General features: G+C 36.3%; 1 protein-coding gene across 1 annotated transcript in view; it reads left to right on the top strand.

Moving 5' to 3' along the window:
- Positions 1–18,357, top strand: part of LOC140147888 (uncharacterized protein C12orf56-like) — a 43,231-nt gene that overhangs the window by 2,702 nt on the left and 22,172 nt on the right. The window contains 4 exon segments of the mRNA XM_072169667.1: positions 10,864–11,279; positions 11,282–11,559; positions 11,594–11,750; positions 13,718–13,809. Of these exon segments, the coding sequence (XP_072025768.1) occupies positions 10,864–11,279; positions 11,282–11,559; positions 11,594–11,750; positions 13,718–13,809 (943 nt within the window).

The following is an 18,357-nucleotide window of genomic DNA, read 5'->3' on the forward strand; positions in this document are numbered from 1 at the left end:
TTTTAAAAAGCGTTTTAAAAGCGTTTTGGGAAGACGAAGACGTAAAAGACCTAAGCAGAACCTATTAAAAACGTTTTGAAAACGTTTTGTGTTTGCTGGGGTTATAGGCGTTTCTTTACTTTTAACTTTAGGGGGTTTTATTAAATAGCTGCCTTGTCGTGCTTGTGGAAGTACAGTGTTATAAACCTAACCCGCCCAGAAGGCAGCTATTACATGTAAAAATAAAAACCCTAGTAAAGGAATGAATGCTCATATAAGGCCAATGAAAGTCAATTCCGAGTTTATCGTCCCTTTTTTTTCCAGGTTGGTGAGGTGACTTTTTCATTTTTTTTTTTTCATTATTTCATCAGATTTCATTAATGACCTAAAGTGCGAGTTGATTTAAAGCCACACTCATATATGTTATTTATAAACATGTTTTTATATGGGTAGGGACTAGAAAAGTTAGAAAAGAGCCTGGTATTGGTTCCAAGTTATAAATTTATATGTTTTACAAACAAAAATATATGTTTCCAATTGCTAAAACTGGTGAAAACACTGATACTTTGAAAATAATGAATTATTTTGGCATTTTTGAAAATTTGACGCGGTTGTTTTTGGTGTCCAAAAAGTGACGCGGGCGGGGGACGATAAACTCGGAATCGACTTTCACTAGCCTAATATAAATTAAATAATATAAGTACTGCGCACCATCTATTTCATGATTTACGGGTTCATTCATATATTTTCATGACTAAACGGTTGTTTATGCCCGACAACCGTTTAGTCATGAAAATATATGAATGTACCCCGTTCATACATACCAGAACATTTTGTGATTCTTATTTCATCAGGAACATCATAAAAAAGCGATGAATTTCCTTTGTTTTCTTTACCCGAGATCGCACATCCGGGCCACGGCATAGCGATCGCAGCGCCGTTATATAAGCGTATGTATGAATTTGATGTCATTGTGGGAAATTGCAGGGTTTTGTATTGGGCCGAGGTATTTTTCCGAGGTCCAAAACAAAACCCGAAAATACCTTGGACCAAAACAAACCCGCCAATTTCACACAATGAACTCAAATTTATTGGTGCAAAAAACTGCAAAGTTATTATTGTCATTCATTACTGTCATATCTGATATTTTGAGCAAATCAAAATGACATTTTATGTTATTTTATGCCATAAAACGCTGTTAAATATATGCCATAAAACGCTGTTAAATATAAACAGTTTTAATTAGAGGTTAATAACTGTTGTGAAAAATCTAATCATTTTGCCTTTTTTTGGTTGGAACCAAAGCAAAATGTTTAGATTTTTCGCAATGCCTGACATATTACCATTTACCAATGCAAAGTTATTTTCATTTGTAACTGTCATTTTCATCTCATCTCTTTACAAAATAACACACATATTTCCCCCAAAATAAACAATTTAGTTTTGCCTTTCCAAAAATCGAACAGGCTAAAACAGGACAACCAATACCAGAAGTGCAAATACCAATCTGTGCAAATATATGGTAGCACGCAATCCAAATACGGTGGCCAGTGCTCGCGCTGCTTGTTAGACGCACAACACTGCGTACGCGGAGGTTACTCATATAATTTACGCTGACAGCGCGGAGGTCCACTGTTGAATGTTAGTAACTGTGTTCAGCATTTGCGTTTTGGCAAATAAATAAAAATGATTGGATTGCACTTGCTGCGTATGTTAATGAGGTTATGAATTATTGTTATAACCTACCCAAAAAATCTACCAGGCAAACATGACATTAGCGCAGGCGTCAAGAGCTTCAATTACAGAAGAGCGGCGGCATCGGCGTTGGCGTGTGCTTGCCTGGCAACGCTTAGTGTATGTATACATGCGCAGCGTGTGCTGAAGTCATTGTAGCGGCGTCTCGGTGTGTTCCAGGAGTCACTGTGAGACTGAGTTATTAATGACTGCGCAATAAGTGCACGGTCAGGCAATCAAGCTCTTTTGAAACTGCGCAATATCAGTTTTGAGGTCATTGCGTGAAATTAGCAGGGTTTTGTTTTCCGGGGTTTGTTTTGGGTTGAGGTAATTTTTCGAGAGAATGTGACTGTGAGATCCTGAGAAAAATACAGAACGTCAGAAGCCCAATTCACAAATCGCGATGATTTCATGCAATGGCCGTATAAAAGCAGATGGCGCAAAGTTATTATTGTCACTCCTTACCGACATTTTACACAATGATCTGTTTCATGAAAATAACATAATTTTTGGTTTTCAGAGAAACTATTGAAAATGTATTCCTGTTTTTTAATGCGCATTTGATACGCAATTCACAAGTAAGCAGGCTTGCAAACGCAGGCTATAATAGTGCCATTTCAGCAACTTCTTTGGTCCGATCACACATCATTTATATACGGCTGTAAGCTTAAATATTGACGGGTGACACACCATGTTCAAATATCATGAGCAATTTGGAAGTCAAGATTTACTTGTCAATAATATTATGTGATAAATTATGATCGAATCATCTCATATTGAATGAAATCCCATGTGAGCAATATTTACAAGTTCCCATGGAAGTCTTGTTTTCATGCATAAAATCAAGTATGATTAAATGCAGTCAGTCTGAAATATTAATTGCACATTTGTATGTTTCCATAGAAATAATCATGTCCATTGTCAGTTGTCTAGAGACGTCAATTCAAGTCATATCGACATTGACAACAGGGTTAGGAAAGTGGAAAGGACTGTGGTAATGATGTTACAGTGCCCGTACACATACATTGTGCATAATTTGGTTCACCTCAAGTTCGGTAGTGACATAGTTTAAAAACGCTTTACCATGTTTACTGCTCCACAACCTTCATCATCATGTTTATTGTTTTTAAAAAAATTAATATAATCTCAGTCAAGTTACACTCATTGCAAAATACAAGACTTAATTGGCCCATGACCTAGCTAGATATAGAGGTCCCTGTATATATCTATACTCTGTGGCTCCACATGTTGTCTTGTTACCATGGTCACCAAGTGAAACTGAGGAGTGAGGAGAATTTGACCCATCCCATGGAAGCAAGATATATAGCCAGATATGAGCATAATTTGTTTTTTCAGAAAGACTTAATTTCATGCCTAATTTTAATGCTATGATTCTTTTTAAAAAAAACAGTGTACATTGTATACCTATGAATGCAAACATTGTGGTTTTAATAATACTGAAAAAAAAGCAGTTCAGATTCAAAATGCGATATATACGCCATTTTGAAACCAACATCTGCCCTAAAGTATAATCCAATGTCTATTTTTTTGATGAGTTATATTATTTGCCAAGATATCAAATCAAGAAAAATGGATACACTGCATTTTGCATACATTTTTGATTTCGCTGAGAAAATTAATTTGAAAGTAACAATTTTTTTTTCTGATTTCAACTCTTCTCGATCAGTACCAGCCTCTAATTAAAAAATGACTGGGTGATCCTTATAATGTAAACAATAATAGCCAGGTAGTGACTGGCATTCTAAGTGTACATTGTATGGTGTTCAGTCATTAGTATAGATTGGGCACTACATCAGTACATTTTTAAAATGTTATACTGAATTGAAAGACAAAACACGGTGGGAGATCAGTTTTATTTTTCTCTTCACAAAAGTAGATGATTTTTAAAAATATAATTTTGTTGAATTCAACCAGGGATCATCATACTCTGCAGCTTTGTCTGACCATCTAGACTAGTGAGTGTGCGACAGATTGTAGCAACATAACTGACCCTGTGTGGCAGCTATGGGTTATTGTTTTCAATAAAATTGACTCAAATAATAAACAATTGGAAGGGACCCAGTATTTTATTAAATTCACTGATCATCTGTTGCACATCCATACACTGTATTCAACTGTGTGTGCTCGTTGCTAGCATGTGCAGTCATCCATAATTCAGCCATTTGTCAGATACAATGATTGCTCTTCAGTGGCACAAATTGTTGTGTACCGTTGCTATGGTAACATACTCCATGCACTGCAAGCTGGGGCCATTTATCAATATGAAGTTGAAGTGTGCATAATCACGATAATGTACACTTTTGTACTCAGTTTTCATTCAAATATTCAGCAGGATTTCAGATTCTGATGACATTAATTAAAAAGCTATTAGTACTTATTAGTTTATAATCATGTTAGGGGGCCAAGTAAAATAAAAACCATGTTTCACGTCCGGGTTTTTGAAAAAAAGGAGGAAGAGGGGGCTTTTTATTTTATTTTTTTTATCACAAAATCAGTGTAAATATCCATAATTAGTGCTGTTTTAGCGTATACAATAATGTCTGGAAAAGGAGGAGGCCTATTTTATTTGCTGTTCTGAGAGATAGGCCCCCTCTAACTATCACAAAACCTTATAAAAGTGTTTCTTGTATTAGCAAGGCTATAGAAAGCATCTCTACTTCCTAGAGATATTTTTTGAAAAGTTATAACTGAATTTCAAAAAATAAAAATAAAATTGAAGAAACTTCAAAAAAGGAAGCGGGAGGGGACGTGAAACATGTTTTATTTTTTATTCGGCCTTATGTTGTTTCAAAATTCCTACTTGTTGCATTCTAAACAGAGCTGCAGATCATTTTTTATAATAAAATAAAAATTGATTAAAATCTAAAATTTGCTGCTACTCATTTTATTGTTTGCCTATTTAAGCTAAGGGATTTTTCACATAAATGTTTCTTAAAGTTTTCAGGTTTTTTAATGATAATTGATATGCAATAATTGTTTTAATTTTGTATTGCAAATTATAATAGTTTGTGTCTTTGGTGGCAGCTCTTACCAGTGGATGGATGCTAATTAAGGGGGTACTACACCCCTCGATAAATTTGTGTCTATTTTTGGATTTTTCTCAAAAACTAATCACACACTGGTAACAAAAGTTATATATATTATTGGGGCAAGGAATCCAATTACTACACTGGAATTTCAGTGACCCAAGGCCAGCGGTTCGTTATTTATGATACAAAATAAGGTACCGCTAGGATGTACCTCATTTTCGATCATATATACGGAACCGCTTGTCTTGAGTCACTGAAATTTCAGTGCAGTAATTGGATTCCTTGCCCCAATAATATACATAACTTTTGTTACCAGTGTGTGATTAGTTTTTGAGAAAAATGCAAAAATAGTCACAAATTTACCACAGGGGTGTAGTACCCCCTTAACCCTATAAACAACAACTCTACTACAAAAAACAAAACAACAAACTAAAGGTTTGTAGGATCAAGGCTGAATTTATTTCACCAATAAAATGCATATTATTCGAAATTAAAGTAAACAAACGGCCTACAAATGTCAGCAAATCATTAAATTTTCAAGATAAAAAAGGATTATGTTATTGTTATTGAAAGTTGAAGGAAAATGATTGTTTTATAATGATTTTAAAGCCTATATATTTCATTGAATTAGAGAATTTGATTTCCATGACATATTTTTTTCCTCTTTTATTTAAATCATACATGTAGAAGATACATCCCATTTGACATTATTGCGACACATGGATTTTGGCGCTTAGACAAAGACAATGTGAAACAATAACAGAAATATTATTGGTACCAATCAATAGACCATCTTACAATAATCCATAAACCATGTTTACAATACCTCCAATTGATTGGTCCAGTAGGAGCTAGTGACGTCATAGTGTTTTTTTAAGGACATGGTATTGACCGCAATATGCAGACAATATTGAACAGTGTTGTGCTGTGATGGCACTTCAAGACCTACATGTACAGAATGCATGATAAATTGATATAGGAGTCCTAACAGGCAATTGCATGGTATTCAAACTTAATCTTCTTGTCTATGATCATGCTAAGACAATTCATATCTCAAGATTCTTGAAGAAGACCCTCAATAAAGAAAGATTATTATTATTATCTATTTGACAATAGTCACAGACAAGCTTAAATAACATGTTTACCATTGTTTAAATACAACATGCTACATGTACAGCTACATATCGATCAATATCTGTTGGAGATAAGCCTCAAGCAATATCTGCTGTCAAATGGAGCTGTTTCAGATTTTATTTACCCTTTCAAAAATTGTGCTTCCACATTCCACAAGTTAATGAAAAATGCGGCTGGAAATTTGATTAATTATGGGTTTGTTACTCAAAAAATCAAAATCGCAAATGAGAAACATGTAAAAATGACATGGGCAATTAGCGTAGCAGGCTGACGAAATATTAAAACTGAATGTGTTTGGTTGAGAAACACTTAAGAGGGTACTGCACCCCTACCCAATTTTGTGCATATTTTTGCAGTTTTCTCCAAAATTATAGCGCATCGGGGACAAGTAAGATATGTATATTATAGGGGCAAGGAATACAACTACTGCACTAGAAATTTTTATTTCAGCACAGACAACAGTTATGGAGTTACAGTCAAAAATGAGGGAAACCCAATATTTGGTCAATAACTACTTGCTTTGAGTTGCTGAATTTTCAGTACAGTAGTTGTAGTCCTTGTCCCTATAATATAACTTGTCACCAATGTGTTATAATTTTCTAGAAAAATACAAAAATAGGCACAAAATTTGCCAAGGGTGTAGTACCCCCTTAATGGTATTTTGACCTCATGTGATTGTACACATTGAATACAAACATGAAAGTTTAGTTTCTACAATTTCTAGATGGTGAAATTCAAGAAGTTCATTATGGTCAGATCTATAAAGGTTCTAAAATAACATTGATGTTTACATAAAAATTTTGTAATAAAAATTGATTATTTAAGGGGTGGGGTATGAACGTTTGGACAGTATTTATTTTGGGACATTAGAGCACACCAGACATATCGAATTGTATTCTGAATACGAAGAATGTCCTTCTGATATCAAATAATTTAGATTTTTTGAAATTCGCAATGTAATACACATTTTATGGCAAATCATTAAAAATTGATATTTTTGATATTTAAGTAAGTAAACTTTATAAATCTGATGATTTATATTTAAAGTATATGTAGGTGGGATGAAAAGCCGGCGATCAATTGAAAATTTTGACCTTTCGTATTGAAGATATGGATTTTTTTCCCAAAACACCCAAAAAAATTAGGTCTTTTTGGGAAAAAAATCTATATGTTCAATAGGAAAGGTCAAAATTTTCAATTGATCGTCAGCTTTTCCTCCCAGCTACATGCACTTTAAGAAAATATCATTAGATTTATAACATTTACTTCGAGGACTGTTATATATATATCAAAAATGTGAAAAATATCAAATTTTGATAATTTGTCATAAAATTTGTATTATATCGTGAATTTCAAAAAATGAAAATTATTTGATATCAGAAAGACATTCTTCGTATTCAGAATGCAATTCGATACGTCTGCTGTGCTCTCATGTCCCACAAAAATACTGTCCAAAGCGCTCATTCCAGATTCCTTAAAAGGGCCAGTAATTTAGATGTTGTTTTTCGTTTTATCTCTAAGCGTATTGATGGTAAGTATTTAAGGTGACATGCATGGAGTAAAAGTGCTATAAATTTGTAATTATTCACGCAAGACATATAAAAGTGTACATTTTTATAAAATTAGGCAAGACATCAATGAATCTCAATATAAATTCACAAAAAAGTGAATTTTTGGCAATTTTTGTTCGGTACATCATAACAAAAAAACATTCTTTCCAAAAATGTTTGTTTTGTTTTTTTCTTAAAATCTTGGGGCACCATTCCAAAAACAGGGTTTTTTCAGTTTTTGGCCCCACACATATATGTGGGGCTTATGTTATCATCCAAATGGTTGCCTGGTTGTTTGTTTCTTTGTTTGGCTGTCCGGGCGGAAGCAATTCCTTTAATCCACTCTGCAGCTCCAAGTTAACGCAATCACCGATTAACTTCATTATTATGTTTTCAGGGTTATTAGGAGTTAAGAAAACCTAATAATGATAATATTGATGGCTTATTTAGCATGATACCATAACATATCGGATTAAGTCATACAAATATCGAACTCGCCGTTGGCTCGTCCAATATTTGTATGACTCATCCGATATGTTATGGTATCATGCTCATACAGCCATCCAATATTATATCAAACTTGGTACGGTGATAGGATATGATGGCGTGATGTGCTGTATAGTTTTGTGTCATTTTATTTGCATATTAATGAATATTAATGAGCTCATTTGCATATTTTACCTACATTTTTCATTAATCCACTCTGCCGCTTAAAACGCAATCACCGATCAACTTCAAACTTAGTACAGTGATAGGATATGATGGTGTGATGTGCTGTATAGTTTTGTGTCATGTAATTTGCATATTTATGAATATTAATGAGCTCATTTGCATATTTTGCCTACATTTTTATTAATCCACTCTGCAACTTTTACGCAATCACCGATCAACTTCATTATTATGTTTTCAGGGTTATTAGGAGTTAAGAAAACCTAATAATGATAATATTGGATATTTTTATGACTCATCCGATATGTTATGGTACTATGCTCAGCCATCCAATATTATATCAAACTTGGTATGGTGATAGTAGATGGTGGGTCCTGATGTGCTGTATAGTTTTGTGTCATGTTATTTGCATCCTTATGAATATTAATGAGCTCATTTACATATTTTGCCTACATTGTCTTTAATCCACTCTGCAGCTTAAATGCAATCACCGATCAACTTCATTATTATATTTTCAGGGTTATTAGGAGTTAAGAAAACCTAATAATGATAATATTGGATGGCTTGTTTCGCATGATACCATAACATATCGGATTCGTCATACAAATATCGAACTCGCCGTTGGCTCGTCCGATATTTTTATGACTCATCCGATATGTTATGGTATCATGCTCAGCCATCCAATATTATATCAAACTTGGTACGGTGATAGAATATGATGGCGTGATGTGCTGTATAGTTTTGTGTCTTGTAATTTGCATATTTATGAATATTAATGAGCTCATTTGCATATTTTGCCTACATTTTTCACTAATCCACTCTGCAGCTTTTACCCAATCACTGATCAACTTCAAAATTGGTATGGTGATAGTATATGGTGGCCGGATGTGTTACAAAATGCATAAATATTTGCAACCTTATTCTCATATTTTGACTGACATTTTATTAGCAGATTGAGATTTATCAAGATATTTTCTTTGTATTTTCCAACCTTTGATGTGGGGCCACCTTAATTACGAACCGCATAATTCTAGTTTGATATTGGCCTTATTTTTTGAGATATTGACCATACATGTACATGTATAAGGCATCAAAATGAACTTTTTAAAATTCACAAACACCTATTTGCACAAAATGATGCCTAAAATCGGTAATAGACCAAAATATAAAAAAAATGAGAAAACCGTTTCTTAAATGCTTTTTATGATGAACATAATTGCTTACCTATAGATGCTGTATTTATTGATTTATCGTGTACCTAAATCGTTATTTTACCGAGAAAATGAACATTGAAATAAAGGCCGTTGAAGTTTAAAGTGGTCACATTTTGCACTTTGATCGAAGCTCACAGGAGATTGCGGCAGTTCTCGTTTTTCTACCTTATATTACGTTAACATCGGGTAAATCCACAGCCCCTTGGGAAGATTGGGCGAAATCTATTCATATCTTGATTTTTAAATCGGGGAAAGAACTTGATAAAAATTCACATTTTATCAACTAAAACGGAGCCATTTGACCGTCTTTGTGAAATCATTGGTTCCGTGGTGCTTCCATAAGATATGCTGTGCATGCAGATAAGCGTTGCGTATACATAGCGTATTTGTGCTTTAAACAAATTGCGCGACTACAAAACGTGATGCGTTGTTGCGCGCATGTACCCGGATGGTACAACAAAGATTTTCTTTCCTTTTAAATTGCGGAATTGAGTGAAATAGTGAAATAAAATCCATAAAATAAAAAAATAAAATAAAATAAATGTTGGTGATTTAACATGCGCTACACCTAAGTACCAGCACACTTCAACAATTATTCCGCTGCCATTAGGATATATCAGAATCATTTCCGCTTCCACAAGTCCGCAACTGATGCGCAGGTACTCTCAGCTGACTTAGATTGTGATTACCCCAGCAGCTCCCCATTTTACACCTGGGTGGAGTGAAGCAATTGGGAATTAAGCCGTCTTGCCCAAGGACGCAACACACTGGCCGTGGTGGGGGTTCGAACCCACAACCTTTCGATTATGAAGTTCCGTGCTTCCCATAAATAGAGCAGTTGGAGTTTACAAATCTGGGTTTTCTTTCCTTGTATTTATAAAAAAACATAACAAAGCTCAATTTCGCGAAAGAAACGATGTCTAGAGTACACAGCCACTTTAAAAGTATGCAGGGAATGGAAGTAGCATAACAGATTCCTGCGAATATGATCAGTTTTTGAGAAAATCACAAAATTTGATTTTACTTTACACTGCCTCGAGGAAGGGATACAGACTATAGTAGATGTCTGTCTACAAAGACTTGCCAAATGGATTCTGTGAAAATGGCTGCACTGTAGAACTAAATAAGTAGGTCATAAAAGTACCCTAGTTGAGTTCTGAATTTTTTTAAAAAAATTGATAGCCTGATATGCGAGTGATATATAGAGGCCGGTCGAGTGCAGATCCGTCGGAACACGCTTTCAATTGATACAGAATAAATGCTAACCTCATTGTGACATCATCCGAGCAGCAAAGTTCATTTCCCAATGAAAAAGCGTTATCCGACGGATCTGCAGTCGACCTTTCTGATATGTAGGCTTATCATTTGCGCAACATATTATAAAGGTTGTAGTGGAATATGAGTGGGTTGTAGTGTATCTTTTTTGAGAGTTCATAGACATGCTTCTCAATGACTAGTAGCCGCATGTTATTCATTCTAATATTTAAAAAAATTATCATTAAATTGTTTATATTGTCTTCATTCAATTTCCAGATTAATGATTTCCGGACTTTCTCCAAGGAGAGCAGAGGGAAAATTCCCTCCACATCGAAATCAAATATCTTCAAAAAGTTGTTGCAAAGGAGAAAAAGAAACCAAAATCAAAAGAGAGAACTTCACAACAAAGCATACCTGATTTGATAATCAGTGAGGACCAGAATGCCGATAATTTAAAACATTCGGGCAACTCAAGAAGTACGTCTCTTAGTAGCTTACACAAGCACCATAGTCTGGACGATAGTGATTTTTTGTCAGAACTTGGCGATGATGAAGTAGATGAAAACGACAACAGCAACGACCGGTTGGCCACTTCGCTGCCGGTCTCGGAGTTAAAGAAACTTGCCATGTCAATATCAGATACATCGAGTGAAAATGAGCTGAGCGTTAAGTCCGATGGAAAAGGAGAAGTAATTCAATGTCGGGTGTGGATACTTGCCGTCCATTACCGCAAAGACCTTCGCACAATCCTAGCGATCATATCCCAAAAGTGGATGAGCTAAACACATACACATCTCAAGTTGCAACATCTCTTGTAGACAGACGGAACAGTTTCCATTCGTCATCATCATCGAAAAGTACGCAACGAAGTCTCCCTTCCCCAGATATTGTCACTGATGCCAAAAAGAAATCGCAACCATTTCAGTTTCCTCAAAGCGCTGGAGATAGTTCTCCGAGAGCACGCTATCCACAGTAGCAGGAGGTCAAGTCTAGGTCGTACACGAAGTCTAGATTTACCTTTGTTGAGCAAAGATGGAGAGTCGGACCTGGATGAGTCATTTGAGGTGGACGAGAAGGAAGAACTTGAAATACACTTGTATATATTATCTGCTGCATCACCTATTCTAATGTTTTTGAGAAGTACATGGAATAATTATACCATCGTAAGTATTATATTTGAATGTTTTTGGTTGCTGATTGTGACTAATGTAGCAATGTTTTTGAAGCTGTAAAATTAAATGTATGGAGTAGACACATTTAGTGGAGAATGGAGGATTTTGTAAGCAAAATACCGTATTGTCTGTAATAAACGCCCCGGGTGTGAATTGTCAGTGAAAAAAACTTTCAAATCGGGTTTAATTTCTCCATGGTGCTCCTGTAAAAAGGAGGGATTTACATGTTTATTACAGACAATACGGTACTGCATTTATCATAGTAGAAAAAAGTTTGCAGTATACAAAAATTTGTATAGCTGTTGGGGCATATCGGGTCATAGATTTTTGGGAACTGATAAAGTGGGACAGTATATTTTTCCAAGTCTTTACCATTTTACCAAGAACTAAAAAATAAACGGTTTACCTCATGCATGCTATTATTGCCATTCTAACAGAGGGGGGCACAAATATACAACCAAAAAGAACCCTCTTCCTTTCCCCAACATTTGAAGCTAATGCACTTTTAAAACAAACCGAAAGAAGCTTTTTTGACAAATTTGCCTGAAATCACAATTATTTTTCAAAACACAGTCTCTAGTATGATTACTAATTACTTCTTAGATAATTGGGCACCATTAGCCCGACCATTAGAAGCTGTTACTTCAGACCACCAGAATAATGGCAGAATAATGGTCACTAATGAGGCATTATTATGGCTTCATTTTAATTACAACAGCATTTATGATCCACATTAAGTTCATTAGACCTTTTCAAATTGAAGTTTTCCGAAGTTTGTTAAGGATGACCCCGTTTACAATTCCGGGTCATCAACGCTAACCCAAACACAACTATTACGTCTGTACACAAATCTGTGTAAAAGACACGGGCAAGCGTTGGGTATGGTTTGTGCAAGAGATTGATATTTATATTGCGAAGAGCAAATCAAATGTGCCGCAGACGACAAACATATGCATTTTTCTTTCTTTTACTGTTACATTGTGAAGTGCCAAATAGTGGAAGTGTTAGTTCATTCAATACCTTTAGAAAATATTTCTCTGTGATGGCTCATGTTGATTTTGGCTAAATATGTTGTATTTTCACTCAAAAGGGTATGTGATTCCGCTTGATTCATTGTGCACCAATTTGACCCCATAACTTACTGAATATAAATACTGCAGTTTTCTGATCTTGATTTGAAAAGGTCTATTGGCAAAACACTTCATAAAAATTCCCCAGACGGCCTATACAATAATTTATAATCTATAGGTCTACACCCTTTATGGAAGATATGGCCTTAATCTTATACACAAGGTGTGTGAATTTCAAATGCAGCCATCCATTCAAGTAGTCCAGTTTGAAATTCATACTCCCTGTGTAGAAGACTAAGATCATGTCTTCCATAGGAGGGTGTATGTATATCAACTGGAATAGCCCAATGCTGTTTTCACATACTCATAACATTTTAAAAATCACTGAATGTCACAGAGAACCATCTTTTTCTACCTGCATGTTAGACTCTTTATAAACTCCTCAATTTTAAAGAAAATCCGCAGTTATGTAACCCGTCCTTCACAAAAACCATTTCTTGTTATGACAATTTGTGCAGAATCTTGTTAGCTCCAATGTGATACCAAACACTCTAAATTGACAAAGATTGATACCAGTATATGAAGTTTGGTGCATTTTCAAAAGTTGCAAATCTAACCGATGCACACGGTCGAAATTGCTTAGCGTGGCAATGTGGTCAAGCTTGCTTGCCCATGATGGGCCCCTGTCGACTGTTTGGTAGCAAATTTGGTATCAAGTTGGAGCTTCAGATTCTGCACGCAACCTTATCAATTAAATTGTCATAACAAGATCAGGTTTTGATGTAGGACAGGTTACATACATTGTAAGTGCGGACTTTCTTTATGTGAGTAGTTTATTTTGGACAGACAGCTGATATGTGTAAGTTTCTTTGATTTTCTCTTCCCCAGCATGCCACGTTACTTCAGGATGCAGAGTATGCAGAACTTAAAGGTGTTTCCAAAGGAAGCGTTAAGGGTAGAAAGCCTTCAAAACCTTCACGGTGAGATTTTAATTTAGTTTTCATCTTTGTGTCAACAGGTTTGTGTGTGCAGTTAATGAATATGGCAACATTTTCAACCGATGAGCACCCTTCGATTTGTATGAGCCCCGTGTTTGAAAATTGGCACATAACCTTATGAGAACTACCTGCCGATTGGCCAAAAGAAGTTTTCATTATCAATTGGACCAATCAGCAATATTGTTAGAATAATTTCACCACGCCAACAAATTGGGGTGACTTATTTGCAAAGCTTTATTCTGATTGGTGATTAAAGTGAAGATATAATGTTATTGACCAATCAGAGGCAATGTTAGATCAGCAGGTAGTGCTCAGGGGGATAATACATGTTTAACGGTTACTGATTTTTATGTCATAATGGTCCACATTTGCGAGACTTTCTCAAACTTTAGACTTGCAAATAAACAACAGGAAATTCCAATAGCTGGTTAACGTATCAGCGGGCATTTAGTGATTTTTTTGCACTGGGTTTCGACGCAAGAGCCTCTCTTATTTCTAATGCTGTGTGTGCATAATAACCTCCCACTTCTTTGTTTTCACACCTCCAGCCAGTGGCCTCTTAAAAAGTTTGGGGGGGGGCATTTGCCCTGAATTGCCAAAAAGTGGCTGAAGAGAACAAAAAGCTACTCATCATTTTGCCAAAAGTGGGGGATGTTGACACCCCTGCCTCCAACCATGGACTAACAATCAACTGTGGAAGTTTTTTCGCATGTACTGGACTTGACACTCTGTGAAGTGCATTTTAGTCCATGGTTGTTGCATAGGCCTAAGTGTTGTGTTTTGACTTGCATTTCAATATTCATACAAAATGATGGAAAACAGACATGGACACACACTGATCCTACTTTTATAATCATTATAATGTGTCATTCAAAATTTGCACCTAAAACACACCGTGGTGTGGTATGTGAGAGGAAAGCAGGGGTGTGCCTGGAGGCTTACTTTTTGAAAGGGGAGGGGGCTCCACCATGAGTATACTGACCTAAGCATGCCCTGAGCTAGTGTGGGTGTCTGTATATTCACAATATTGTTTACTTGAAGTTAATAAGCGTCACCAAGTTCAGTGTCTGCTTCAAAGTGACAGTTAGACAATACCCTTTAGATGTTTTCAAGGCATATGAATGCAATTCCTGATTGCCCACGTAGCCATGCTGGTTACATGTAGTTCAACATTGTAACATTTGTGATGCATGGCAATGAAGGACAGATTCTTCATTATTACATGCATGTAAAATCAATTGTGTGTGGGCTATTCAATGCATTCACATGTTTCACCTGATGTATGAGTGGGTTGGTTAAGTTTTTATAAACAGGTGATTTGCGTTTTGAAATGGCATTGTAAATGCTACATAAATAAAATTTTAAAAATTGATAAATGTTGGTCTTTATACAGCACCTTTCACAAAAAAGCGCTTTTCATTTATTCCACTGTCGTTAGAATATATATATGTCAGCTGCCATACAATGCCCAAGGCATGCTCATACCTTTGGGCGCCATTCAATGGACAATATAACAGCTCCCCATTTCACCCCTAGGTAAAGAGAGGCAAGTGATGTAAAGTGCCTTGCCCAAGTGCACAACATGATGGCAACGACAGGGCTCAAACAACTCACAAAGGCAGACCAGCACGATCATGCCCCCAACATAATTTTTTCCTTTGATTGCAAGGCAGACTCAGACTTCTGCATCACAGTGCCTCCAACATATATTTTCCTTTGATTGCAAGGCAACCACCATGCCCCCAACATACATTTTTCCGAAACTGTCAATCAAATTATTTACGATTGCAAGGCAGACCCACACCACCATGCCCCCAACATATATGTTTTCCTTTGATTGCAAGGCAGACCCATATCGCTGCTCCACCATGCCCCCAACATACATTTTTCCTTGGATTGCAAGGCAGACCCATATCGCTGCTCCACCATGCCCTCAACATACATTTTTCCTTGGATTGCAAGGCAGACCCATATCGCTGCTCCACCATGCCCCCAACATACATTTTTCCTTGGATTGCAAGGCAGACCCATACCGCTGCTCCACCATGCCCCCAACATACCTTTTTCCTTGGATTGCAAGGCAGACCCATATCGCTGCTCCACCATGCCCCCAACATACATTTTTCCTTGGATTGCAAGGCAGACCCATATCGCTGCTCCTCCATGCCCCCAACATACATTTTTCCTTGGATTGCAAGGCAGACCCATATCGCTGCACCTCCATGCCCCCAACATACATTTTTCCTTGGATTGCAAGGCAGACCCATATCGCTGCACCACCGTGCCCCCAACATACATTTTACCGAAACTGTCAACAAAATCAAATTATTTACTTCTCAGTGAACATTGAGTTATTGCTTGAAGAATAGACATCTAAAGAAATAGCTTGTTTTTGCCGTGCATATCTTGAAATTGATTTTCTTTGACGTTGGAATCATTGAGCATGATCATTGGCAGGTGTGCAGGTTCCTGTAAACAGTAGCTCTGTCTAGATCTATATCGTGATGGCCAGTTATGTATTGCAATGCTGTTGAATTCATTGGTATCAAATTGACAGGTTTGATGGGTGAATAAAATTAATTGCATAAATTGATTGGTTTTTTTTAATTATTATTATTTATCCCTTTTGTCAAGTTTATTATCTAACATGCTAAAATTATGAATTGTGGATTTGGGTTTTTTGCTCTACATGTAAATACAGATATTATAAACAATACAAATTTATAAACTGATCTCTAATGTTTAGATATTTCAGTAAAAAAAGAAAATGCTGTCCATGGAAGTTCACAGTTAAATCAGCGTATTCTGTTTTTGTGTGGTAATCAGGGGTCTCGGATCTGTGAAACCAGTGGCGTGCGCCTGCGCAAAGGGGGGGGGGGCAGGGGCTCACAGGCCTCCTCACTTTTGATGGTCATTCGAGGAAATCAGACTCCATTCGGGGGAACTGAACAACCTAGCCCCACACTTTCAATGTGCTGTGCACGCCACTGTGTGAAACTGATTTTGAGATACAGGCAAAAGAGGTCTTCAATAGTGTCTTCAACAATCTAAGAGTAATTCATGTCCCACTGTACAAATGGGACAACTATACAAGTCCGATTTCAGTATCTCAACCCCAGGATTTCAATATATTGTATGGGAAACTTAATTGGCGCAACAGATGACTTATAGAATTTCTTAATTGCATCGCATGCCACTTGTAGTGAGTAAAACGGTATGCAAACCTTGCATCGTGACATTGATGGATAGCCATGACGGATATAGCCATTGGATGTGTTGTTGGTTTTCTTTCTTACTTTCATTGATCATCCAAGAAGAGGACTTTGGCCCCATTTCAGTACAATTCTCACAACTACACATATTACGTACCGGGATTGCGTAGTATTTTAAAGGTCAAATAGTGAATGGATGTTGGGGAGATTTTATCACAGGGCTGCTACAAATACGCAATTGTGTTATTTGAGGTGCAAATCACATATTTTGGCTCCAAATGCATTTTTTGAAAAAATGCAATTTTATATTTTTTTTTTTTGTTTTTTTTTGTGCAATTTTAAATACTTTTTTATGGATTTGGAGAGTCCCTTGACCTAGAGCCAAGTGCTGGAATCATTCTTCGTTAATTAAAAAATAAATGGGCAAAAATCACTGAAAAGATGCATTGTTTTGGGGCTCCAAAATTGAGTTACATTTATAACAGGCCTATTTTATCCCTTTACACTGGAAGGTCTTAAATTTGTAGGTGGATGAAAATGGAGTCATTATCGATCAGTTCATTTCACATCAATAATTCCAAGAACATTAATAATGTTAATAACGTTTCATGAATAATTCACAAATGTCAACATTTTGTCAGTGAGTACATGCATTAGAATGATTCACATTGGCATATCGTGGATCATCATATTGGGGGGGGGGGGCACCAACCATGATTGGGGGTGCACTGGGTCTGATTAGGGGGGGCACAGGCGGATTTTCAGCAATTTTCCTATTGGATTTTCTAAAATTTGCAATCAATTGGGGGAGCATGTGCCCCTATGACGCTACGCCACTGATGGTTCACCCATAAGAGCAGGGAGCATGATTTTCAAGGAGGGACATACAAATATACCAATGTATATATGGAAATGTCTTATGCACATATTTGATTTTGGTGATCTACTGTTTATTGGAAGGTTTCATTACCATGATTATACAGAAATACATGTAGGTAGCGGCTGCGGATTCTTTTTGTTCCTTGACATAAGAAATACATGTGCATCTTCCTTAGATTGGCTTCTCCTGAGAGGGCTTCTCTATTAATAGCAATGAGTTTGCACTGGATTCAGTTTTAAACAATAAAACCTGTGCATATTTGCTTACAAAATATGTGATCGTTCAAAAAGTAATCATATTGATCATTATTACTGTGGTGAATTATTCCTTGAAAAGTTAAGTGTGTACAATGTAGGTGTGTAATAGTGACTTTAAGTGTGCTTTTGGGAGGACTTGCTTAAAGGTCAATTGGTGTATGTCCTAAATGCCCTAAGTGCT

The sequence above is a fragment of the Amphiura filiformis genome, chromosome 3 (assembly GCF_039555335.1).
Source record: "Amphiura filiformis chromosome 3, Afil_fr2py, whole genome shotgun sequence".
Classification (NCBI taxonomy): Eukaryota; Metazoa; Echinodermata; class Ophiuroidea; order Amphilepidida; family Amphiuridae; genus Amphiura; species Amphiura filiformis.